This window comes from Myotis myotis, unplaced genomic scaffold (assembly GCF_014108235.1).
Source record: "Myotis myotis isolate mMyoMyo1 unplaced genomic scaffold, mMyoMyo1.p scaffold_m19_p_14, whole genome shotgun sequence".
NCBI lineage: Eukaryota > Metazoa > Chordata > Mammalia > Chiroptera > Vespertilionidae > Myotis > Myotis myotis.
This window is the reverse complement of record NW_023416318.1, coordinates 45,091,049-45,118,145: the sequence shown is the minus strand read 5'-3', so window position 1 is coordinate 45,118,145 and position 27,097 is coordinate 45,091,049. Positions and strand designations below refer to the sequence as shown.

Genomic DNA, 27,097 nt, shown 5'->3' with positions numbered 1-27,097 from the left:
CAAGGCAGCTTCCAGGAACCGTGCCAAGAGCACGTCCCACTGACCTGGCTCGGAGCTGTTGTCTGTGTTGTGGAGATGCATTCTTCAGCCTTTGGTTACCCAGCTGCTCCTATACTTGGTTATTGTTTTATAGGCTGTTCTTTCCCTGCGGCTTCTGAGAAGTAGGTCAAGGCACCTGCTTTAAGGGAGAGGTGCCAGGAGTTCAAGTCACCCGGCCTGGAGTCAGGAATCCTGAGTTCTATTTCAGGCTTCACAGCTAGTCAGCTACGGGGCAGTCTTCAGGGCACACGCTCCCCTCTGGTTCTCCCCCGGGGCCCTTCTCTAAGTCTCATGACTTATTTTTCTCTGAAACTGTATCTCCTGGGGCTGTCATCTTCTTCCCTCCTTGCTCCCTCCGAAAGGTCCTTTAAAGCTGTTGGGTGCTCAAGGCTGGTGCCATGAGAGGCTTTTGCGCAGACACGGTGCAGGGGGTGGGGCCTTGTGAGGCTGGGGAGTCAGGGGGCCAGCCCCCTGGACTGCAGGACAGGCCTGGTGTTGTGCCCCGGACGCCGGAGCCAGGGATGCAGGTGAGGATCCTGGGTTTTATGAGATGGTTGTAGAGGGCCTCCTACCTCCAAGCCTCCCTTTCTGTGTAATGCAGGGAGATTCGGCCTCTGGCTCATAAGGAAACTGGAAATTGTGGTGCTTGCTCATGATCCCAGCAGAAGCCTTTGTTTATAGTGACTGTGTTAAGGAGGGTGTACTTTGGCCAAAGAATAAAAACCTTTTCTGAAGCTTAGCTCTCTGCCCTGACCCTCCAGTCCCTGGAGGGCTCTGGGCTCCGGATTTGGCCAATGCCACAGGGGTCCGCCGCTGAGGGCCTAGGAGGCGGGTGGACATTAGCCTGCATGGGCCTGGAAAGCCTGAGACCCGCGCTAATCTCTACCCTCCGAACCCAGGCAATCGGGGAGTGAAATACACATGAGGAAGGAGAGCAAATGCAGGTAAAGGGAGGGAAGGGGCCTGCGGCGTTAGACTGTGAGGAAGAACGTGATTGGAAGTTCACGTGGGTGTCGGTGTGGACGGCAGGGCATCGTGCTGTGGTGGAAAGAAAATGGGGCTTGGCACAGTGACGGGGGCTTGAATCCCTGCTCGACCCCTCTGGGCCTCAGTTTCCCAGCTGCAAAACGAGAACAGCGCTAACCTTGCAAGGTTACTGAGCTGTGACATAAGATCATCCGTGTCAAGTGCCTGGCACAGAACCTGTGGAACAGCGGGCACGCAGCAATTGCCACTCCTTCTCCCACTCTCCTTCTTGTCGTAGCCATCACTGTGTTTGGGTTCGGGCAGCTAAGGAAGAACCTAGGTAAGATGGGGTCCCAATTCTGACTTCTCTTCTCCCCAAGGTTGACCTAACTAACTGATCACCTGCTTGGTGTGTTTTCTTGGGTAGTGGGACACTTGGGGTCTGCTTTTTTTGCTTTAAATTTTGAAAAGATTGTACTCCACCCCCCGCCAAGTCTCAGCTTCCTCATCGGGGAGTAGCACCCCCACCTGAGACTTGGACAGCAGCACCATTTCCTGCACAGATGTTCTCTAAACATCTTGACTCCACCTCAGAGAAGCTGGGCATGAGCGGAGTCCTTCACCACTGACACCCAGAGTCCAGAGTCCAGAGGGACCTCAGCCCTCTAGCCAAAGCCCCATGCCCAATCTGACAGGCCACCCGGATGGCCCCATTCCTGTGCCTTTGGGAGCCCCCAGCAGTGGGGTCTACTTGGGAACACAGGCTGGGCGGAGAGAGGAGGCCTACCCAGGCCTGGGCCCGTCATGAGGACCCAGGAGCACCCTTCAGAGGACGGCACTGCTGAAACCGGCAGGGGAACCCTAGGCTGCAGCCGAATTTCAGGTAAACGGCAAAACGTTTTAGTACAATGATGTCCCAAACACTGCATGAGACAGACCTAACAAACTGTAGGCTTTTTGTCTTGGAATTTAAATCTAATTGGGCACCCTGCATATTTATATGCTGCATCTGGCAACCCTACATCCAACATGCAAGCCTTTGGGGTGGGCCCTCCAGGCCCTCCCAACATGGCCCCGGAGACCTTGCCAGCCTCCCTTTCGGCGTCTGCTCCCGCCCCGGGCTCAGCCCCACCCAGCCAGGCGATCCTAGGCTGCGCCTCACCTACTCTCTCCCCTCCACCATCCTGACCTTTGCAAACTGTAGTTCCTCCTGGCTGGAACTATTTACATGCTATCTCCACATCGGGAAACCCTGTTCATTCTTCAGAGCCTCTCTTGAATATTTTTTTCCTGAAACTCTACCCAGTTCCTTCTATGAGCCTCCACCGTAGAACTTCCTAGGTTTTATATCGTTTTTGCATGTCTCCTGAGTACCTTTCACAGTGTCTAGCACATAATTGGGAGTAATCACTAAACGTTTCATAAAAAGAATGAATTAACCTACCAACCATCAGAGTGTCTAAAATACAGGTCTGGCCTTGGCTGGTGTTGTGGTTAGAGTGTCAGCCCTCAAGTCGAAGGATCTCGGGTTCCATCCCCAGTCAAGGGCAGGTACCTGGGTTGCAGGTTCGACCCCTGGCCCCAGTCGGGTGGGTGTGGGAGGCAACCAATGGATATGTCTCTCTTACATCAATCTCTCTCTCCCTCTCTCTCTTCCCCCCTCCCTCCCTTCTACTTGCTCTAAAAATCAATGGAAAAATATATCCTCAGGTGAAGATTAAAAAATAAAATAAAATAAAATAAAATAAAAAGAGGCCTGTAACTCATGCATAATTTGCTACATTCTCTTTTGTCATGTAAAATTTTTATCAGTATTTATCTTGTCCTCCCTGCCAGACATTTCCCTCCTGCAGACAGACACTGCATTTCCACAGCGCTGCAGACACCGGGGAATGATGAGTATATTTTGTGTGGAACAGACGGTGGGGTGGGAGTATCTTCGATGTCCGGACCAAGCAATCTCCAAATTTTCCTTTCTGCCTGGCTCAGCTGTGACTGTCAGCAGATCTCGCAGTCACCTGACCTGGTCCTTGACCTGAGAATAGAGACAGTGCTGCTTTGAGAGCCATCCAAGGGCTCTAGGCTAAATGTGAGCGCCAGGAACCCTCCCAGGATTTCCGGGGGCTCCAGGACTCCCAGGTACTCTAAGAGAGGGAAACAGGTAAAAGCACAGGAACAAAACCTGGAAGTAGCAAGGAAGTGGGAGGGGATGGTGAGGACAGAGAGAAACAGAAAACACGGGCTTGGGGTACAACAGAGAGAGCACTGTTCCAAGAATCCCGCAATCTGGATGCTCTCTCTCTCTCTGGCTCTCTCCCTGCCTTGGGTGAGGAAGGAAAAAAATAAATAAATATGAGAGTGCCCACTGTGTACGGTCATGAGGGTTTTCCATCCATTTCCCAACAGTCCTGCAGGAAGCTGAGGTTCAGAGAGGGTAGGTGACTGGCCTGCAGACACACAGCTCCGTGGATCTAGAAAAAAGAACACCAACCAGCCTCTCACAGCCTCCGTTTCCTCTTCTGTGGAATGGAAAACATCACACCTCCCCTCCCTAATATCTAGTAGAAACCTCAACCATGGGGGCAAGAGGAGAAACTAAGAAGTAAATATTGAAAGTGGATGTGTGAAACGTAGAGGAGGCCGGGTGAGAAGCCGCGGGAAAGCCCGGCGCTGGCCTAGGAGATGTTTTCAGGGGGTGGTTCCTGAGCCCTCCGGGTCTGCTTCTCAACACGGTCCCAGAGGATGGAGCAGCGAGCCCTGGGCCACAGGTAGAGAGGATCCTGACCGCCAAGCTTGCGAATAACACGCAAAATCTGGGAGAGAAAAAGCGAACTGACTTCCCGCAGCACCTGGGGGGTGGGATGGAGTGCGATTCCTGCGTCCCTGGCCGAGGATGGACGCTGTCTGATAGCAATCACGCGGTCAGCGAGTGGCTGGGAGGGACGCAGCTGCGGGCCTCATTAGAGGACGGGGCTTAGCTCAGGGGCCAGGGGAGGGTGGAAAGATATTCCCCGATGCGTCCTCTTTGCGGCCCTGGCTCACCCGGGAGAGGGGTACACCTGCCGCCTCCAACACCCCTGCTGGTCCTGGGGCGCACGGACATTTCAGCAGGAGCAGGGAGCGTTCCGGGTTTGGGATAAGGCGCGCCTTGGGATCAGGGTTTGTGGGAGGCTGTCCGGGCCGAGGCCGGCGGGGGGCGGGAACCTGCCTGCGGCGGGGCGGGGCGGGGCGGGGCGGGGCGGGGCGGGGCGGGGGTCGCGGCCTGGCAGTGGCCGAGTCCGGGAGGAGGGCGGCTCATTAGCATAGCCCCGCCCCTCGGCCCCGCCCTGCCCAGAAACCGGAGCAGAGGCCGGCGGCGCTCCGCCTGCAAGCAGCCTGGGCGCGCGGCTCCCGGCTCGGGGCCTCCCGGTCCGGCCCCCGCCTCCCGCCTCCCGCTCCGGCCGCCGGCCTCGCAGGCTCCGCCGCCGCCGCCGAGCGTGAATGAAAGGCGGGCGCCGCCGGGGGCTGGCTGCAGGCGCCGCGGTGACGCGGCCCCGCGGGAGGCGCCAGCCCCGCGGAGATGTACGGTAAGGAGGGCTCTCCCCGCGGCTCGCAAACTTGCCAAACGCGGACCATTGTCCCCCGCGGGGCCCCGGCGAGGCCGCGGGGCGCGGGCTCCGAGCCCGGCTGGCTCTGTCGGTCGGTCGGTCGCTCTGTGCGCGCGCGCGCGGGTGCTGAAAGGACAAAGATGCCCGCGCTGGGGACCTGGTCCCCGGGGTCCTGGGGGCGGGTGGTTGCAGGCGGTGGGCGGTGGTCCGTCGGGAGTCGGGGGCTGCGTGATGCGGAGCGCTGGGCTCTGGGGAAGCGGGTCCCTGGAGTCTGGGTGAAGGCGGTCCTGTGTGACAGCGTTTGCAGAATTGACAAAAGCGGGTGGTGCTGAGTTTTCTGCGGAAGCCGGTCCGGATTGCGGAGGGGCGGGGGCGGGAACGGAGTGGGGGGGGGGGGACGCTAGCTGCCCGCCTTCCGTGCGGCTGCGGGGAGGTGGGAGGCGGCGCCCGCGGTGCCGAGGGCTGGGGAGTCAGCCGGTCCTGGAGTCTCGTCTCGCGTCTCCTGGATGGATGTGGCCTCTGCCTGCCCCGGGGCCCAGGTCCCCTAACTTCCAGATCGGTGCTCTGCAGTGATCGAGGAGGAGACGTTGCTGGGGGCGCAGCGCAGCTCTGGGTAGCCACCTTCTCGCTGTCCCTTGACCTGTCTTCCCTTCTCCCACCACCACCCCCTGAACTGATGTGCAACAGTTAGGCAGACCCTCAGGATGCCCTGGTCTGCTTCAGCACCGGCTGGAATTCCTCCGGTTTGGGAGGCCCTGTGGGTGAAGGAAAGGGAGCACGTTGGTTCCCACATTGCGGCACTGGGGACCCAGACCAGTCTAGAAATCAACTGCATTACGGAGCATCCACGCGCTCTGAACGGCTGTGTGTGTGTGTGTGTGTGTGTGTGTGTGTGAGAGAGAGAGAGAGAGAGAGAGAGAGAGAGATCCAGATGGACGCAAGACCATCAGAACCCAGATTCTGACAGCTCTTCTAGGTCTAGCAAAAGAAGGGAAATTGTTCTCACCTCCCACCTCCACTGCCAGGTCTGGCTCAGGGGACACCTGAGGGGTGAGTTTGGGAGAAGAGCGCATTCCCAATTTAACCCATCACTGAGGCTGCTCCTGCTCGCTCTGCAAACAGACCGTGAGTCACAAAGTTTGTTGGTGGCAGAGGAAGCTGAGAGCTTGGTACATAGACTCAGCAATCAGTCGGGGGGGGGGGGGGGGGGGGAGAGAGAGCCTTTTAACTGCCCAGTTGGTAATACGTCTTCATTTCTGAACCAGGTCGACATCAGCAAGTGTTATTTCTCTTGGATGGATCCAAGGGGGCAGTGGGTGGCAGGCGAGGTTGACGTCAGAGCCCCTTCTGCTGGCGTGTTGCCTCTGGGGACAGGTAACGAGGCAGATGTGCTTTAGAAGCCAGGAGGCTGTGAGGGGCCCAGGAGAGAGCTACTTTCGGACTCTCTGTGTTCTCCCGTCTCCTTTTCTGCAGACTGAGCAGCCTGAAGCTGCAGATCACTTGACAAAAGCATGTGACTGCAGGGGGACCTGCAGTGGGGAAGGAGTTAGGACAAGGCCCATCAGAATGGGTAAGAATTAGGAAGCCTCGTTCTGCTGGGCTGCCCTGTGGCATTTAGTCTGAGTCAGTCTGACACCTGAGCACTGGGGTCCCCGTCTGCTCTACTGTATGAAGCAAGTCAAGGAAGAGTTGGCTAGGACAGCAAGGTGAACTGAGAAGCTAACCTATCTGGCTGTTGTTTTCTGATGCCCATAGATTTTTCTGTTTCTTTTATGATATGTTTGTATTCCTATGCAAGTAGAGGCGGCACTTACCCCTGAGTGATTCATTGAAAGATGATAGAGCAAGTGAGCTGGGCAGCTGCCTGCCGCAAAGGGAAGTCACACCGAGCTGGTGGGAGGTGATGGTTGTGTCTCGCTCAGTGCAAAGCCTGGTCCTGGGAGGTGTGAGAGGGAGCCCACTGTCCAAGGCGGGGGGGGGGGGGGGGGGGCGGGGGGGGGCTCATCCGCCTGGGTTTTAGTATTTCCTTGACTTTCATGAAAAGAAAGGTTCCATGTGATACTTGTAATAATTCTCTCCTCAGCAGTCAATCGCCTGATGAAAGAAGATGTGGATAGGAAGGTCGGAAAGGCATAGAGTCACAGACTTCTTACATTTAGTTCTTATGTTATTTCTGTTAGTTAAAATCCTTTTCTTTTGTGATGAAATATTAAAATGTATAATGTCAAAGAAATGAAAGTTTGTTCTCTAAACATGCTATTCTTTTCATGCAATTGTCTCCCCATCTTTTAAAATCATACGATATGACATTTATATGGGACATATATATTTTCCCATATTTTCCCAGTGAGTTGTCCAAGGTAACACCGTTAAATGGAATAGTGCAAAATGCAGACTGGGGCTTCCTGGCCAGTGCGCCCCCCTACCCCCATGACTTGGGTAAAGTCTCATTAGGAAAAGGCCACCATGGATTTTATTTGTTGAGCAGTGAGGCGCCCCCCCCCCCCCAATGTAGAGCCAAAAGTCACCTAAGAGCTTTAGGTAATGATGACCCTTGACTACCCACCTTGGTGACTTGATCTATTATGAATTCATGTGCCCTAACTCCGGTCCCCAGCTCTCAGCTGCTCGGTGATCCTGGACAGATCTTGGTCTCCCCTCTTCATCCTTCCTCACTTTACCTCTGCTCTCCCCACCCCCACCCACAACTCAGTCTCCCTCCGTCTTCTCTGTCTGTTTCCTTCTGTCTGTGGGAGAATAAGGGTCCCGTGTCTTTGCTGGAGGACACAGTGCTATTGGGGACAGAAAGGATCCTAGACCTGGGGGCTGCCCATCTCAATATAAGAGCCAGGTTCCGCGTATGTGACCTTAGGCAAGTGGCATCATCGTTTGGAATCAAATCTCAGTAAAATGGTGAGGAGGCTCGGAGCCTGGCACTGGCCGTGGCCGTGCAGCGGAGGAGGTTGTGCGCTCACAAGTCGATTGCTGAAGAGCCTGGCCCCTCCGGCTGGTCTTGGGCCTTTACCCGGCTCTCCTCCTCTCTGCCAGCTCCTGAAGACGCCTGTGTGTGTCACCTCCCACCCCACCTTAAGCTCACCCGTCACCTTGACCTAGCTGGCCGTTCCAGCCACCAAACAGCCTCCTCAGCACGCACTCATTTCCAAACCCCAGGCCCTTTCTGGAAATGGCTGTCCAAAGGCCCCGGTGACTTCGCAGTCTGGTGTATACCTATGAACACAGATTGACCAGGGACCGGAGGAAGATCGGGGGCACATCCTGTGCAAATATGGGTTCCCGTTTGCGTTTCTTTGTGTTGGAATTGTATACCTAGAAGGTGCCCTGTGCCCCTCTCCCGGGATGGAGCCCGGCTGGTCCTGCCTGGGAGCAGCCCACCCACCGCTGAGGTGCGGCAGAGCTGCCTGAGAAATGCCACCCTCCGGGATCGGTCCTGCCGGCCATGCATAGTGAGGAAAGGAAAGGCGTTCCCCAGAACCACAGTCTGTGTGGCCGGGTCCCACTCAAACGAAGCTGCTCTGACAGTGCCCCTCACCTGTCGGTGCTGCCGCAAGCCCCGCAGTGCCTGTCGCCCTGCTCTGTGGCCGAGGGTGCTGACGCAGGGAAGGCGGCCGTGGCTAACTCTCTGTACATGTGCTCCACAGACCACGTGTGTGTGCTGCGACGGTCGCGGGCGGCCTGGGAAACTGCAGGGTGGGGCTGACTGCCCGAGGTGCAGGGCTCATCTTTGCAGAGATTTCTGTAGGTCCTGCTGCTGCTGATCACAGGGGACGCCCACATACCACACACAGGTGGGCGCATGCGCACGCACGTACACACACACACACACACACACACACACCCTCCTCACCTCTGTGCACACTCCCTACACACAACTACTCACCCCCCACGCACAAAACACATGCTCCAACCTCCTTGCCTCCCTGCACACTCCCCCTGTGAAGCCCCTCCCCCTCCCATGTACACATACACGCGCTCCAATCTCCTCGCCTTCCCTGAACAGTCACCCTGCCCCCAACTCCTTTATTCTTAGGAGGGGGCTGGGGAAGTCGAGCCTGTCTTCTCTCTCTTGCTGCTCACAGTTCGATGAACTCAGTTGCATTTTTCTTCCTGCACATAAAGAAAAAGAAAAAGTTACTATCGCCTTAGAGAAAATCTGGAAAGGAGAGTGGGAGGCGGGGGAGGGGACCATCCACAATTCTACCCACTAAAGCCAACTTTTATATGATTATATAAATTGCCACTAGGATTTTGTGCTCGCCTGCTTTTGCCCTTTCCTTTCTCTCTCTTTAGGGGTCCCGTCTGTGCTAACCCAGGCACGATGATAAAGGAGCAGCAGGGAGCCCATAGACAGGCTCTGCCCGCAGGTAACCTGGGCCCGGCCCTCCCTGAGCCGCTTCCCTGGCTCTACAAAGGCGACAGCGCCCACCTTCCAGCACAGATTGGTCAGGAGGGGAGAGCTGCCCCCCCTTTCCCCTTCCCTTTCTTCAACTCTCTCTTTCCTCTCTGTTTCCTAATATTTTTTAAAAGAGGGCAACAAGAAAAATAAACGTATGTCCCATAAGCTTAATAAACAGTGCTTGTGAAACTGTTTCTTGTATCAAACAAAAGAAAAATCTAATTTACAAAGCATCTCCCCCCCGCCCCCCGTAGTTATCCAATCCTTCCAGAAAATCTGGAAAACACAGTAAACTATAAGCAAGTAAAACTGCTTTTACTGTCTTGATATCTTTCCTTCCATGCATTTGTTTTTGTAGTTGGAATTATCATTTTACATAATTGTGTATTCTATTTTTTCTATTTAACACTAGAATATAAACATCCCCTCTAAATTAATAAAAACTTGCTGACTGCCATTATTAATGGCTGTGCAACAGTCCACGGAATGGATGTATAGTTTCCTTATTGTACATTTAGGTTATACATAAAGATTCAATATTATAACCCTGGGAAGGGAATCTGGTGCCAAAAGTTTTCTCTAAATTTTAGAATAATTCCTTAGCCTGTAGCTCTCCAAATCAGTTGATCAAGGTATATAAACATTTTAAAGATTTGTTATATGTTGTCAAATTGTTTTCAATTTGTATCGATTCCACTCCCACCCAGCAGTTAGGAGAGTATCCATGGCCCTATACTCTCCAAAGCATGAAACACGGAGATTTTTTCCTTAATGTTTGCTGATTCGATATAAAAGTTGGATCCTTTTAACTTGTATTCTTTAGTACTAGTGAAGTTAAACACCTCCTGTGTTTTTTAGCCATTTGCGTTTTAGAGAATTGTCATGAGTGTTTTATTTTTTTTCAGGGTATTAACCATTTGCCTGTCATTTGCTTTATATTGTATGTTTTGAAGGGAAGTAGACATAAACCATTAAGTATTTGTGGAGTGCCAGCTTATATGGTACTACAGAGGGCATCATGGGAGACACAGAAAAGAACAGAGGTCCTTTCCACCAAGAGGATTACAATTTCAGTGGGCAAGCAGGTTGTAGCATGCGCACAAAATTAAATGACACAAAGATAGGTTCAGTCAAATGGCACAGCTGGGCAGGGCGAGATGGAGTAACCCATCCGATGAGGGTCAGCCAGCGATCTTGTAGTGGAAGGTGGGCCTCTTGGGAAGGGCTTTGGGGGAGAGCAGGCGTCTGTGCAGGGGTCTGAGCTGGGTGGGGAAGGGAGAGAGGTCGTGCCAGGTGGAGGCACAGTAAGCGCACCGAGGTGGGGAAAGAGAGGACCTGCCCAGGGGCAGTTAGGAGGGGGAGCTACCTGCGTGTGGCAGAGTTTAGGTGGAGAATTATGTGATGGAGAAGGAGATGTGTCAGGACAAGGCGTTTCCCCTTTCCCTGTGAGCAGGAGGAGCCGCTGAAGATTTGTAACTGTCCAAGGGCTGATTTGGTCAATTGATGTTTTAGGGCCGTGGTTGGCAAACTGCGGCTCGCGAGCCACATGCGGCTCTTTGGCCCCTTGAGTGTGGCTCTTCCACAAAATACCACGTGCGGGTGCGCACGGACAGCGCGATTGAAACTTCGTGGCCCATGCGCAGAAGTCGGTATTTGGTGGAAGAGCCACACTCCAGGGGCCGAAGAGCCGCATGTGGCTCGAGAGCCACAGTTTGCCGACCACTGTTTTAGGGAAATGAAGCTGGGGCACTGTGTAGAATGGGGATGGGATGGGATGGGGATGATGTGAAAGTGAAGAAAAGCAGAAAGATACCAGCTACAGGTGGTGGGCCACGGAGTGAGGAAGCTGTGGGCCAGTTACGGTCGTGCATGTGCTGTGGCAGATGTTTGCCCCTTTAAAAGAGACACCGGGACCGGGTGGGTGGGAAAGAGGGGGGTGTGGGATAAGGTGAATTGAAACTTTAAAAAAGCATACCCAGTGCACATTAAATGTGGGTAATAGAGGCAGATACAGAAAATGGTATATTCTGAAATGGGTGCTGGATTACCTAGAGCTGTAAACTCATTATAATCTAACTTGTTCTAAAGAGGATTGTGGGGCATGTATTTTACGTGCACACCTGTGCTGCAATAAGTAAAGGAGACAAATCAAAGGAAATCTAGAGTAGAACAGAAAAAAATAAAGCCAAGAATAAAGTTATTTCAGGGAAAATTGCCCACCTGCAGGCGCTGTTGAAAATTCACTTTGGAGCTCTTTGTAGGCCAAAAAAGGGGGAGCAAGTCATTTGCACGTCTCATAGCATCTATAAAAAACTTTTTTAAGAATGTAATCGCCAAGGACAAATACAGCTTTTCGAGATGCTACGAGCTGACAGAAATTCCTCCCCGAGTTCCTTCTAAAAGAGGCATATTTTATAAATGTTGATCTAAATTAGATTTTTCTTTTAAAAATATAGTTCCCTTCATCTGCTCTATTTCTGTAGAGTATGAAGACTGGTCCAAATGCACGTTTGTGGGTTCTGACTCCTCACGTTGAAATTGTCCCCCTGCCCCCCTCCCTGCTCGTGGCTTCCTGCCTGGTTTGCCGGGAGCCAGGACTCCCAGGCTCCCGCCTCTTCGCAGCTGCGGCTGTCATTTCTCCGGCCTGGATGAATGTGTCTTCGGAGAGTTTGCTGGAGAAGCCGCTGCTGCCTTCCTAATCCAGGGAGGCCCTGCTCCCTCTCGTTCATGTGCCTCATCCACTCACAGCCACTTATCACAATCTCATCTTTCTCTTGTCCTTATTCCCACTAGACCGCAGCCCCGTGAACACAGGGAACTCATTTCTCTGGTTCCCCACTGCACCTTTAGGGCCTGGGACGCTGCCTGGGACAGAGAGGTGCTCGGAAACCTCCATGAGCGCATGAATGCTGAGCTGGCTGTCATTTAAAAAATTTACCTCTTTGTAACTTCTGACACTCTCCGTATTCTGGCCATACATGTGTCGTGAACAACGATCCATGAATGTGACATGAATAACAATCCATGTCATGAATAAGATAATGCTATTATCTTAGCTTCCACTCCTTGGGCACTACTGTGCGATAAGCAGTATTCTAAGCACTTTTTATGTATTAACAGATTTAATCTTCCTCAGATTCTACGAGTTGGGGATCATTGTTCTCATCATAGAAATGAGAACACTGAGGCACTGAGAGGTTTAGCAACCTGCCCGTGGCGGCACAGCTTTGTGATAGAGCTGGGATTTGAACCTCGGCATTCCAGCTGCAGAGTGTGGACTCGCCCTCCTTCTCACACCACTGTGCTTAGAATATTCTAAATGTTCCAGAGCAGCGGTCGCCAAACGGTGGTCCAGGGACACGGGTGGTCCGCGAGGTCCGAAAGGCTGGCGACCGCTGCTCCAGAGGGTACAGGCCTTTCGTTGGCAGAGTGCGGACTGTACCTCGCGGACCTGCACATGAACGTGAGAAGAGCGGGAGGGTGTAGAAGACGTGGTTGAGCTGAGGGCCGCACGCCTTCTCTGTGGTCCCAGGCCAGTCAACGGGGAAGCTGGGGGCTGTCACTTCTGGTTGGAGCCTCTGCCTCTTGCCACCCTTCCCTCCTCCTCTGTCATTGTTTTTGCTTTGTCAGGGTGACAAAGGGCTCCAGGAAGAGCCTGTGGGGTCCTCCATGAGGCTAGTCATAGGAGAGGAGCCAGGACAGCAGGTGGGCGAGGGCGGAGGGCAGCGTGCAAGAGCCAGTGATGGCATGGGAAACAAGGAAGCATGAGCATCCGTCTCAGAGAGAGGGGAATTCCGACAGGCAGGCAAGCGGCATGTGCGGTCACAACCACAGTGACACGTGCCTGGGCTGGCGGTGCTCTTACCGGTGTGCTCCATGGTCAGGGCCAGGCCCGGAGGCGAGCCGGCACTGGGACCCTCTCTCGCAGGAGGAGCGCCTGCTTCTCGGGTAGTTTGGTATGAATTAAACCTTCTTCCTACCCCTTTAGGTCCAGCTTGTTTGCACGTGGCGATCATGGCCTCTGGGAGGTGGGGGTAGGACTGGGCTGTGGGTGTGAGAGAGGGACCGTGGTCCGAGTCCCAGATGGCCACTCTCTGGCCAGAGGACCCTAGATAGCTAGTTCGTCTTTCTCTGAGCCCATTCTCTCCCCTTTGGTGGTGAGGGGTCACATGAGATGTCTGTATCGATGTATTTAAATTACAGGACACTGAGCCTAGGAACGGTGATACTGTCGCCATCCCAGCAATTTTTGTGGATGATCTTGGGGCATGGCCGTGCCCTCCCCAGACACAGTGACAATCCCTGCGTACAAGGATGGGCAGGCCCAAGTTAGACTGCGTTTGTTAAACTCCACAGACACCGGGTCTGGCGATAAGAGTGTAAGAGCAGCCAAAACCGGTTTGGCTCAGTGGATAGAGCGTCGGCCTGAGGACTGGAGGGTCCCAGGTTCGATTCCGGTCGGGGGCATGTGCCTGGGTTGCGGGCACATCCCCAGTGGGAGATGTGCAGGAGGCAGCTGATCGATGTTTCTCTCTCATCGATGTTTCTAACTATCTCTCTCCCTTCCTGTCTGTAAAAAATCAATAAAATATATTTAAAAAAAAAAAAAAAAAAAAGGAGTGTAAGAGCAGAGAGCTGCTGCAGTGTTGGTGAGCTGGGCACCTGCCTCTGTGAAGTCGCCCGCTAGACGGGGGCCCCTGAGGGGGGACGTCCGCTATGCTGACAGGGCTCACACTTTCTAGTCTCCCAGAGGGCCATCTGCAGCTTGGCGGGCCGTGGCTGCGCCTCCCATCCCTGCTCCAGAAAGAAGACAGACCTACCATCTTTCTCTAAATCCTTACGCGTTACTAAAACGTAGCGATGTTTATTCTGTGCCGCTCAATTCACTACCTCAACGCAGAACCAGCCTTTGGCGTGGAAGTCATTGTTTCTGTGGTTAAGCTGAGGACGCAGAGTTAAGAGGTTCAGTCACTTGCCCAAGGTCTTGCAGCTGGTTGACGTCCGCCCTCTCCTGTGCCTCCTGAGCCTGGGTGCACAGAGCACCGTGCGAGAGTAAAGCCCTGCGTTGGTACCTGATGGCCAGCCCATGTGTCTTAATGCCAAACAGCAAGTTTCACTGCAGGAGAATTCCAAAGGGAACATTTTAGTAGATTTGACATAGTTCAGTTGTGGCTTTGCGTCCAGGAGTACGGGTGCCCCCGGGCACATCCTGTGGTCTGACTAGGCATCTGAGAATGAGGATTTCTGGGTGCCAAGGGCAACTTTCTCATTACCCCCCAGAAGGACCCAGATAAATTCAAGCCTCCAAGAGCCAGGAGTCTTAGGTTCTTAGCTTGGCCAAGCTCCAAGCTTCATCACAACTATTCAGAAAGACTTCTCTCCATGTCCCAACTTTCTTTTTAGATGGACAATACGTGAAATAACATTTATCAGTGGTGGGAAGAAGAATCCCTCAGTTACAATAAGATCCCTTGGGAAGGCGCTACTTGCAGCAGGGTGATGCGTTTCCAGCCCCGCCCGCTTCTCAGGACCTTTTGCTTCCCGAGCAGCATCCTGCAGGGTGGGTGCCGAAAAAGCCCGGCACTGGGCAGCCTCTTGCCAAGCCTCCTCTGCATCCCCACTGTGTCTTATACTTTGATGTTATTTTTGCCGTTTATTTGCCACACAGAATGTCATTTATTTCCTTATACACCAGCTCTGTGAACCCCTTGGGGACCTCTGTCTTAATCATCTTTGTTTTTCTAGCGTCCAGCAGAGATCTTGGGAACGTAGCTAGGGCTCAACTGTGTGCGTTGAACTATAAAATAATTACGCGTCAGTCATACGCTATACATACAAGCCTAGCAGCCCCTGTTTCAAGGTACCAATGGTAGCAGGTTGAGATTTCCTAACGAAACCTGTAGTGACAGCTGTCATAGCTCACCGTCTTAGTACAGTACGCCTTCCCACGTTGACTACAATTCTGTACAGAATAAAGGATGTGACAAAATAGAACCATTTGACGTTTCCTCTAGACTTTGATGGTGTTAGCCGTGAGAAATGGCCGCTGGGCCTACCCTCGGAGATGGTGAAGGCAGGTAGAGAATTACTCTCACGTTTTCCTCCTTGTGGAGCTCGGAATAAACACCACAATCTTTTTTTCCACCCCCCAAAAAGGAAAGTTCCTTAGTGGTATAATTTATTGGCAGGTCTGTGTTTTGATTTCCATTCATACAGTTCGTGCATTATTCTTTTACCAAACAAGATAGATGAAAGGGCCCCGGAGGCCAAAGCAATGAGATGTGTGTTTCTCATTGTGTGGAAGCACCTGGCCAGATGTTCCTGGATCAGCCGCTGTTCAGGCTGGTGCGCCTTCCATCCGGGAATTGGATGGAGTGTGGGGGCACGGCAGGATGGGGCGGGGGGGGGGAGGGAGAGAAAGCAGGGATGCTGATCTTTGCTGAGGGGTATATGCAGACAGAGGAGACAGGGAAGTGGGGGGCAGGGGAAAATGTCAGACTATGTTTTACCTCAGTCTTTTAGAAGTTTTCACCCACATACACACACCATGATCAGAATCGATGGTGCCCTGCATCGATGCCATAAATCAGGCTGGGCATTCGTCACCTTCTCACTCAGGGGTGTAAATAAAAGGAGACCCAGAAGCCGACATCATTATATTCTTTGGAGCTCTGCAAAACTCCAGCTCAAATTAAGAATGTCATTCAAGTGTCGTTTTTTGTAAAGAAGGAAAATTTATGTCAATAACATTAAGGGCATTTAAATTTTTTGAAAGTGGCTGGAGGAACAATGATGGACGGATGGTCTGAATTAATGGCAAATGTGTATTCACCTTGGAGGGTGCATCTCAGGGAGCTGGTCATTATGAGCAGTGATGCAGGTGCCATGAGCGTCCCTGGGGCTGCCAGTGGGCAGGGGCCTGCAGGACACAGTCCACAAAGGACAGTGAACAGTGAGTTCGGATGTCAGCCCCAACTGAACCACAGGGGTTGGGCACCTAAAATTGCAGGGTGGTTTTGGAGGGAGCTGCCTCCCACATAGCAGCCACAAGTTTTATTTATTTATAAGAAGCTAATAACGCCACACCCAGGAGCTGGTCTAGAATCAATGCACGTCTATTAGCCCAAACGCAAACAGTGATTATTTCTGGATGATAGGATCACAGATGACTTTTGAAATTTCTTTTAAAAAATATTTTGTTTTTGTTTTTTTGTGTTTTGTATAGTGAGCATGCATTATAATGGCAGACTATAAATAAATATAATTAAAAGTGTTTTTCTCCATCCAAGACCTGTGGATAGTTATCTGGAATCTTCTAATTATGTTTTAGAAGTGCTTATTCAAGAGACATGCAAAAATAAATCTACGATGGAAATTAGAGACCACATTGTGTCTGGGTGAGGGGGTTGACTGGAAAGGGGAACTTTTTGAGGGGATCAGAATGTCCTCTCCTTGTTCAACCTTAGCCTAGGTTTGGCTCAGTGGATTGAGTGTCAGCCTGTGGACTGAAGGGTCCCGGGTTCGATTCCAGTCAAGGGCATGTACCTCGGTTGCAGGGTCCGCCCTGGCCCAGGCCCTGGTCGGGGTGCATGCAGGAAGCAACCAATCGATGTGTTTCTCTCACATTGATATTTCTCTCTGTCTTTCCCTCTCTCTAAAAATCAATGGAAAAATATCCTGGGGTGAGGATTTAAAAAAAAAGGCCTTTGTCTTGTTTGGGTGGGTGTTACACAGTATATAAACAGTGGTCAAATCTCACGGCACTGATGCCGAAGGTCTGCATTGACTGCGTGTGAACTCTATTGCAGTAGGACAGCAGGAACCCCAGCAAGAGAAGAAAACACGCTTGTAAACAATCGCCGGTCTGTTTGGCACCACTGGCAGGCAGAGGGCTAAAAGACAGCCAGGGCCTGTGCCAGCCAGCACCAGGGCTCCTGCCCAGGACGGTCCCCAGCCCCCCAGTGACAGCGCTCATTCAGAGCTGCTGGTCAGGGTCACATGCTGCCGGACAACGTGTGTGCTGAGCAGAGAGCGGAGGAAGCTGGCCTGGGAAGTCCAGCCCGCTGTTGGCAGCCGGGCGGCGATCACGCAGCCAGGACAGGGCTCATATAGAGGGCCATCTGGTGTAAGGCCTCGGAGGCATGGCTGGCTCTAATGGACCTTAAATGACGGGACAAAGGCCAGCGTGAGCAGGCCTGCAGCCTCAGCACAGGCAGGACTGAGGGCTGAGCAGGGCCAGGCGTGCGTGCAGGATTGATTTTCCCACTTCCTCCCGGGGCTTCCGTGACCTCGCAGCCCACAGGGGTGCCATTCTCCTAAGAATGCACAGCCTTTAATGGCCTGATTATTCACCTGTTTCTTTTTTTTTTTTTAATTGCTTAAAGTATTACAAAGGGTATTACATATGTGTCCTTTTTCTCCCCCCCGCCCTTGACAGTCCCCTAGCCCACCTGTTTCTTAGTAATGTGCTGGCTTGACATCTCTGCACAAAGACCTGTACTTCCCTGGCTAAAAATTGATTTTTTTTTTTTTCTAATGGCACATAGAAGTGAATAAATCTGTGTCTCCTTTGCAGCCCAGGGAATAAGTGTGAAAATCTTGGACTCTGACAGACACGGGTGAGAATCCCAGCTCTGCCGTGTCACAGCTGTGTGACTTTGGGTGTTACTTAGCTGAGCTCAGCCTCATTTTCCTGTGAAATGGAACACTAGACCCCCACCTCGATATTGTTGGAAGGATTAAACAAAATAATGCCTTCCAACCTCGTAAGGGCTCCTGCTTTGTAAAGAGAGCTCCATGTCCCTGCCAGCTGGGTTTCTGCTCTGGGAGGCCCGCTCAGCGAAGCCGCTCTCCCCACCCGTCCGCTCTCGCTCCTTGCAGTGGGCAGACTCTGCTGGGGGGACGTCCTTTCTCGGGCAGGTACATCCAGGATGCCCATGCGCACTTGCACGGCTTCATTCAAAATGGGTCTTCGCGGTGCCTGGCCTGCTGCTTACTTGGCATGTTTCATTTGGCTCAACCCAGTGCCTGTTTTGCATTTTTGCTGAATTCCAGGGCTTGCTCTTGAGTCTGTTCGCTCTTGATTCTGCTCGCTCTTGCTTCTGTTTTGAGCTTCAAGAGTGTTGCTTCCGAAACCTCCTCTGGCACCGCGACCACCCCGGTCCTGGCCGCGAGTCTCAGCAGCTCTGGGCCCGGTGCCTGCTTTGTGCTCTGGCACCACGGCTCGTGCTGTGACAGACTCTCTGATTACAGACTTGGACGTTTGAATGATTGATCTTGGACTCCTCGCCTTTCAGAGTCTGCGGTTTAAATCTGTTTGTTTGTCTGCGTATTTAAAGCTCTTGCACTCGCTCTCCAGCAGTTTGGCTCCGTTGCAATGAGGTTTCTTCTGGCTTCTATATTGGATGCCGTGTGTTCACTTGGAAACCTGGAGGTGACGAGCCCAGCTTTTCGCAGGCTGCCTGGGGACCACAATGGGAAACGGAAAGCGTTGTGCGGGATGGAGAAAGCATAAATGCGTGGTAAATCCCGAGTCCTGATTTCTAGTTCTTCACTCCCAACTCAAACCAAATCGCCGGTGAAATCTCTAAGACGGTTCTCATGTGATAGATTCTGCTCTCTGTGCTTCAAGCTCTTTGAGGGCAGGAAATATCCATTAGCAGGTTTCGTATCCCCATCGTCCATGTGCACTTACAATAAAAATCGAGTGCCTTGACGCCAAGAAGGAGGTATTCGGATGGATGGATTTCAGAGGAGTGGATTCCCACCCTCTATCCACCACCCGGCCCCACCCTGCGCTCAGAACACCTCCAGAGACACACATAGAAGCTTTAAGCTCCCCTCTCGCTCTCATTTGTTGAGATCCCCTGGGCTTAAAAGGCCTACAAAGTACTTCCTTCCATCCATGTAAGCAATACACGACTTAAGCTGATGAACAGTGTTTAAAAGTGAGCGCTGATAAAATTATACAATAAGATACCAACCATTGCCCTGGCCGGTTTGGCTCAGTGGATGGAACGTCGGCCTGCGGACTCAAGGGTGGCGGGTTCGATTCCGGTCAAGGGCATGTGCCTTGGCTGCGGGCACATCCCCAGTGGGGGGTGTTCAGAAGGCAGCTGATCGATGCTTCTCTCTCATCGATGTCTCTGACTCTCTATCCCTCTCCCTTCCTCTCTGTAAGAAATCAATAAAATATATTAAAAAAAAAAAAAAGATACCAACCGTGCTCTGTTAATGGTAATTCTATCATCGAAGCTACAAGATACATCCTAGGGTCCTAAGACCAACCACACTTGAAGCCGAAGATGTCAGGGCCACGTCAGAAGCTCACCCTGGCCAGGGGCCAGCGCCTGCCACAGCAGTGCGTCCACGGCGATCCATGCAGAGACAGGCCGCGCACGCGTTACCTTTCTTGCTAAATAAATGATTCGTGTCCTATTTCATGCTGCTTCTAACCCAGCAGCCACAGAAGGTGAGATCACACCTCTCCTCCTCCTCCCTTAATAGTCGTTCCCGCCGAACCCACATACAGTTTTTGAGATTCCAGTGTCGCCTCTCTACTGGAGACCTGTCCAGAGGGTCACCCGTGGAGGCTGATTGCGCAGCCCGATGCCTTCACCTTCTTCTCGGCTCTCACCATTTTCTCCTCTCCCGACCGGTTCCACTTTCTGAAACTCAACGTGCCCCTCGCTGTGCAGACGCGGTGAGGTTCTGGCAGCCTCTTGTCTGTAAAGGCCTCCCCTAGAAAGTCCCTCCACTCGCCTCCCTTCAGCTGTCACCTCGCCTTGGCGACGTTCATGTGTGTGTGAAGGGAGGGGGAGGGGCCGGGGTTAGCTTGGTGTCGCGCACCACCCCTCTGGTTCTCTACTCTGATCCCAGATGTCATCACGTGGCTCTCGGGCAGGTGAGACACCAACCAGAAACCTCTGCTTTCTTTCTGACTTCCCTTTGTCACTGACCTAGCACTTCACCGGGGGTAGAGGCTGCATTGGCCCTGCCTGCCCATGTCGCACACTCACGCTTGTCACACCACAAGTGGACCCTTCTAGTTCAGGGCCTGATCCTGCTCTTCTGCCAGGATAGTCCCATTCTTAGTGGCCTGTTGGGAGGGTCAGACCATTCTCCATCTGTCTGTCCACGGGCAGTGGGTTCCTTATACATTCTAAGGCACAGGAAAGGTGATATGGCTGTCATTCAGTGTAATGACAGTTCTCCCCTCTTGGCCTGGCACGGGGGTGGGGGGCACTTTACTACTTGGCCCCTCCCTAGTGCTCCAGCTTTCCCGTGGCTGCCCTAGACAGACCGGCACACTGATTTCTTTCCGAACGCTCCCTTGCACTGGCTCCTCTGAGCTTTTGCTCACGCTGTTCCCACTGCCTGGAATTCCCACCCTTCTTTTCTTGGTCAATATATTACCTATGCCTCACATCTATTGGGAAGCATCTCAGCTGAAATGACACCTCCATCCTCGGGAGTCCCAGCATTCTGGCTCAAGTGACACTTGCACTTCCTTCTGTCAGAGCTGCTTGAGCTCATGCCCCAGGGGACAGGGGCTGTGCATTCTATTATGTTTCATCGCCCACCGTGTCTAATGTACTCACTGCGTTTGTCTTACAGGCATGTGTGTGCGCGAATGAATGAAATGACTCCTGGGTCTTTAACCAGCTCCAGCAGGGCCCAAGCTGAGCAAGTATAGAAAGCTGTGTGTATGTGTGTGTGTGTGTCTGTGTGTGTGTTTTAAATTCTTGGATTCCAAATCTTTGAACAAAGAATCTCATCAGATTTTGTGAGGCGTTTTATCCTGAACAGAAAATAGGAGAAACATTCAAAATTATTTTTTTTTCAATTAAATGAGTAGTAAAACATTTTTGTTGGGGGAGGAAATTAAAATAAAAACTGAAGCTCTAAGTCAGAGCTGCCCAGGAGAATTTTCTACAATGATACAAATGTCCTATATCTGCGTGTCCAATAAGGTGGCCATTAGCCACATGTGGCTGCTGAACACACAGTGTGGCTAGTGTGCCTAAGAAACGGAGTTTTAAATATTATGGAATGAAATAACCAGAGGGGATTGGAGACTGCCATAGTGGCTACCTCATCCTCTCATCCCACATGGGACGTGATCACTGATGACCCTGCACTGGGTGTCTTCACGGGTCTGCGTGCATCTACAGCTTGTTCTGTGCACATACGTACACGCACGCTGAGTTCGTTTGGCCTGTGTTTCCCAGAAACGGTGTCAGGCTGCCCGTGTGCTGCAGCCTCTTTTTCATAGACAGTGTGTGTGGAGAGCTATCGGGGCCGCGCTCATAGCTCTGCTTTATTTACCCAGCTGCTGCATCGTGCCCATTGCAAGAGGTTCCCTCGTTTATTTAAGCAGTTCCCTATGGAGGAACATTTAGGTTGTTTCCAAACAAAGCCACCGGTCCCTTCTTACCCACTTCCCTGTGCATGTAAGCAATTGCAGACACTATGCACCAAGGGGAGGAAAGGGATCCATATACCCTCCACCCCAGCTCCATTTCTCCTGGACAGTGTATGGGAGTTTGTGGGTGAGGGTGGGGGGGAGGGGACGGGCTGACATGCCACACCAGCCCCTATGTCTCAAATAACCCTCAGGAATCGTTGTTATCATTTTGTAGGAAACTGGCAGGCACGTTCTGCTCTGATCTTTGTTTTCACTCCCGTGCTGAGAAGCTGAAACCTAGATTTTAATCTCACAGGCCGTGACAAGCTCTGAAAATGCGGAGACATTAATAACAATTTAAGGTGACAGACACAGACGGCCTTCATCTGCAGGCTGAGCTCAGAGCAGGCTGAGGAGAACCTGGAGGTTCTGGGCCTCATGTTGAAGTTAGATTTCTCGACCACGTTCGTTCTACCCATCTTTGTGCCCAAATATAAGATAACGTTTTTTTAAAATATATTTTTGTTATTGATTTCGGGGGGGGGGGGGAGAGAAACATCAATAATGACAAAGAACCATTGATTGGCTGCCTCCTGCAGGCCCCACGCTGGGGATTGAGCCCGCAACCGAGGCATGTGCTCTGACCGGGAATTGAACCTTGACCTCCACAGAGGCCGGGCAAGAAAACTGGGTTTAAAGGCCCCTATATTTGCTAGCATTGGCTAATGGGTGTGGCACAGTGAGTAAAACCAAGATTCATGGTATGATCTGTATGGGAGTCACTTTCTAACGAGGCACGGGGGGCCCAGGCCTCGGGAACGGTGAGCAGAGACGCTCGTGCCTGCTTCTGGTGGCCACAGTTCATCTTACCCAATGCTCTCCCTCCCCCCTCCCCCCCAAATTTCAAAGTATGTCAGAATAAAAATTATTAAAGGTTCCATTTTAACATTCAGCCTTGGAGGAGTTAGTGGTAACTGAGCGGGGATAAAAAATGGAGGGGGATGAAGTGATGAATAGCAGGCACCAGCATCCTTTACATTAGAAATGGCCCCGCAGCCAGGAGCAGGAGCGGGCAGTTGTCCACGAGGAACTGAGGAAAGGAGAAAGGAGGGAAGTGAGAGCGGGCAAGGGGAGGGGAGGCCCAGAGGGAACAGCCCCTGCCAATCGGGCGTCCAGACGAGTAAAATGGGGGGCGGGGGGGGGGCGGGGACTATCGACACAGCGCCTGTGACAATGAAAAGAGAGAACGCACTGTGGTTTGGTACGCCAGTGGGCCAAGCCGTTTTCTTTTCTCCACACCCCCACCCCCCGCCCTAATTTAATCATAATTTCCAGAGTTTGGGGCACACTGCAGATGGAGTTTAGTATAGATCTTTCTCATGAAACACTCCACCCTAGGAATTTTTCCATGATGTCACCTATTCTTCAGAGTTTTGCCAGTGAGGTTTGCACTTAAATTATTTATTCAGATGCATGTCAGCCAGCTGGCGAAGTTTCACTCCGAGTTCCTTTGTGTGCAGACGCCTTGGTGAGGGGGTGTCCTGGGCTTAGGGGGAGTGGGCCTCTGAGAAGCAGTGGACGTCTGAGAAACCACTGAGGCTGGAGGCTCCCCCACTGTCTTCCCTCCAGATTGTTCATCAGCTTTTGCAGTGATTGTACCGGGCAGTTTCCAGACGCTGGCCCCTGGCCCCGCTTTCTCATGGCTGATCGCACACATCACTCTGGTGATGGGATGTTATCGATGCTGTCATCCCACAGCGGTGGGGTGAGTTTCTAATCCAGTTTCCAGGACATGGGACTCGGGACGTACCATTGAGGGTGGGGGTAAGGCATCGCTTTTGTCACTGATTCCAAGCTTTGGACTCCCCCCGCCCCTCACTGTCCAGCTGCAGGTTGTCCTTACTCACGTGTGCCCATCGCCACTTCCTTTCTTGTCTCGTTTGCCATCACCCCGCTCTGGCCTTATTTTCCTGCCTTGGTCCCTGCTCCGGTCTTAGTGGCCCTCCTACTTCTGTTCTCTCTGAACCCAATTCCGCTGGCCAGATTCCTCTTGATAGGTCTTCCTAGTACACGCTTCCCATCGTCTCACATCTCCTTTTCAGCAAGCCCTCAAGTAACTCCCCTTTGAGCGACCAGCCAGCCCCATAGCAGGTTGGCTGCCACTGGAGGGAGAAATAAGATTTGGCAGCACATACAGGGTGGGCAAGAGTAGGGTTACAGTTGTTTGCATTGGTACAGTCCACCGAGCTGGTTCAGATTGTATCCTCAGTTATATAGCACGTTTTAAAAAACGCCCCATCTTAGAAAGTGTCCTTTTTCTACTTGAGCACATTTTCTTCCTGCACCCCTGCCTACACATTGACTCTCACCTCAGCTCTTCAGACGCCGTTGCTCTGAAGCCAGGGCCCCTCTTGCCCTGTCCCTGATGTTGTTCCTCGCCCCCTGTGTGATCTGGGGCAAGTCCATAACCTCGCTGACCTTTGGTTTTCTCATCTGAAAATACTAACCTCGGGGCATTTCTTTTTAAGTGCAAACTACTGACATGCATAATACAGTAGGCGCTGGGGGAGTGTCAGTGTTTCCTCCCTACCTTCTTGCTACACCGCAAGCCCTCTTTTCCTCACCATTCAATCCAATCTTCTCTTTTAAATAATGCTCACAAGGAGTCACCTCTGACGCTCTCCCATGCTATCTCCAGCTGCCTTGGCAGTCCTGTCTGTGTGTGCGTGACATTTAATTAGGATGCTCCTGATTACACGTCCCACATTCCGTTGAATACATTTTCATTTCTATTTTTACCCACCAACGACAGAAGGTCTTCGAGGGCAGAGACCTCAGTGCTTTCATGTTCTACGAGTCAACGGATTGGCTGAAAGCCGAGGTTCGGTGCCATCTGTAAAACAAGGGTACTTGTCTCCACCTCGGAGACTCCCTGTGAAGATTAAATGGACGAATGCAGGTGAAATACTGAGCGGGGTGCTGGGCACAGGCAAACTCACACACGCGGCTGCTGCCGCTGTCCCAGGGACGGTGCTCGGCTGTGCTTCGGCTGAGAGCTTTGTCCTTGGGCACCTGAGGGGTGATGCCTGCCCACCTCTCTCTGATTTCTTAATAGCTGTTTGTGCTTCACACACCGAATAAAAAATAAAACCAAGGGCCATTCTTGCTTGGCAATTCCATTTTGTTCTATCCTGCCTTTTCATAATAATTACCATAATAACATCTGAGATGATAATAGGTAATCATCTTTGAGTGCTTATTATAAGCCAGGTGCAGTTCTAAAAACTTTCTTGTAGTAACTTATCTCCGTCACAACCCTGGGAGTAGGTTCTGTTATTCCCGTTTTATAGATGAGCCGCCTGAGGCACAGAGACTTGGATACCTGGCCTAAATCTGCCCAACTTGTGGGAGCTGGACCCGGGGTGGGAAGCCAGCCTGCCTGGCTTCTGAGAAGAGTTGGGATAATTTTTTTTTCCTGCTGTGAGTGGTTCCGAGAGACAAAGAATGGAAAACCGTCCTGTTTATTTTTATCTGTGACTCCCTTGAAGAGTGATCCCAAAGCCCAGTGAAGCATACAGCTAGGAAAGGATTGAAGCCCTGACATTAAATCCACTGGACGCATTTCTCTCTTTCTAAATCCTCATTCTCAACTAAGGCGGCAATCAGACCAACCAGGACGGGCTGCAAAGCAGTGAGCGTGTTAGAAATGCAAAGAGCTCCGGGCGGCCAGGCTCCTGGTTTGTCTGTAGATTCACTGGCCCATCCTGTCTCCCCAGGGAGAACTCGGCTCCCGTTTAATTCCACTTCCAAGAAAGTCTGTTTGGACACTTGGACTCTGCCTCCTTCCCAGCCAGACTCATTTTCCTCAGTATTTCCTCTCGGCCTCTTCAATCCCGAATCTTCCCCGACGAGGAGAGACAGGTCCTGCCCCTGCGGATGGCCCCTCCACCACAGCCCCCGCAGCCCCACGGCGCCATTTGACTTTTTTTTATCACCAGTAAAACCCAAACAGGCTCCCCCTGCATGACTCCCGGCTTTAATTACCGAGGGCAGATTGCCGCATCATTCCGAATAATGAACAATTGGAAACAGCAATGGGAAATGATTAAATAAGTCAGTCTGGTCAAAAGATGGAACAGTAAGTGGCCATTGACATGAGGCTCTGAAAAATATTGAGTGAGAAGACAGATGCTCACAATATAAGAAGAAAATAGGTTTTTACACTATCCTGTAGGATCCCAATTTTATGCATATATTTAAAAAATATGCATACGTAGAGAAAAACTAGAGCAAATACACTAACATTTTAATAGTCATGTATAGTGTGAGTGTAAGTGATGTTTACGTTTGTTTTTATATTTACTTATTTTCCAGACTTCTACATGAGCATGTATTCCTTTTAAAAAATCAGAAATGAGGAAAAAGGGAAACCTTTTTAGTTTTCTTGAAATTTTCCCCTAAGAAGGGCTGTTGATTTTTTCCTTTCATGGATTCGCTAGTACTTACCAGTTCTCTATACCCATAGAGATTCAGCTCAGGTCTTGCCTCTTCCAGGGAGCCTTCCTGGATTTGTCGAACTCCCAGAGATTTCTTCAGTTGTGTGGACTCCTTAGTCTCATTGTGACACATCATCAACTTTAAATGTGTGTGTGTCTTGTGTCCTCAGTAGAGTATTTCTTTTTTTTCTTTTTATGGCAGAACCTATATATTTTTAAATTCCTCCTCTTCCCCATTCTACCCTACCCAGCAAGTACTGTGCAAACTACTGAGGTTCAGTTAACATCAGCTGGACACAAGGCCTGCTCCTTTCTCTCTGAACTTCCTCCAGTTCTTTCAAAAGGATGTCTGTGCCCCTGGCCCTGGGTTAAATTTTATTGTAGATTGTTTAAAAAGAATTCAGTTTGCTTTGTTAGGGATGATCAAATCCAGCCCGCGCCTTTACAAAGGGATTGTAATGTTAAAAAAATAAATATGAAATATTTTGAGCAAAAAGGCATTTTTCTTGGTGAATGGGAATAATGGCATTGATGTTTATAAGGAGGAAACCAAGGGCTAGGAGAGGAGGTGACTTCCCTGGGCCTCACGCTGATCAAAGACATCACAGATCCTGCCCCTTTCCCCGGCCCTGCTGTACCGAGGTCCAAAAAAACGAGACCGAAGAATTCACAGTTTATTGAGGGGGGAAATATGAGTCCCTGAAGTAGCCTGAGGGCAGTGGCAGAAGCTTGTTCAAGATAATACGGTGCGAAGTACATACAGAGGGCAGCTGGGTGGGGGGAGGGGATGTGATGCTAGAGTCGGGGGATTATTCGCTGGAGGGCTCCCAAGGAGGATCGGCAGGTGCCAGGGTGCGGGAGGCCCCTGCGTGTGGTGATGGCAAGGCCCCAGCTCATGGCTCTGACTCCCCTGCTCCCTCACCACTTCTAGTTTCTGCCCTGTCCCTGTCATCGGAACACATGTCATCGCAGCGCCTGGCTCTCCAGGGCTGGAGGGCTCCCCCAGTCCGCTCCTCCTCCCGCCTCCCAGCCCTCCTCACACTGGGCTCTGATGTGGCTTCTGGCTGCCGGACAAGGGCTGCTCCAGGAGACAGCACAGCGAGAGGCCCAGCTACAGCAGAGGAAGGACACAACCCCTCCACCCTCCACCTTTACGGGGCATCCCTGGTTGAATACTAAGTTGAAGGGC

At 51.8% G+C, this 27,097-nt stretch overlaps 1 protein-coding gene and 1 long non-coding RNA gene across 4 annotated transcripts in view; both read left to right on the top strand.

Annotated features, from left to right (window-relative positions):
• Nucleotides 1-4,352: 4,352 nt before the first annotated feature.
• The window catches only part of EFR3B (EFR3 homolog B), a 65,245-nt gene continuing 42,500 nt past the window's right edge, over nt 4,353-27,097 (top strand). For all 3 annotated transcript variants that reach the window (XM_036335178.1, XM_036335177.1, XM_036335176.1), the window contains exon 1: nt 4,353-4,571. In XM_036335178.1, the coding sequence (XP_036191071.1) occupies nt 4,565-4,571 (7 nt within the window). In that variant the 5' untranslated portion in view covers nt 4,353-4,564. The remainder of the gene's footprint in view (nt 4,572-27,097) is intronic.
• LOC118669219 lies at nt 5,820-6,768 on the top strand. Its single transcript, XR_004971915.1, has 3 exons — nt 5,820-5,966; nt 6,066-6,162; nt 6,676-6,768. It is a non-coding gene; the product is annotated as an uncharacterized LOC118669219 (long non-coding RNA).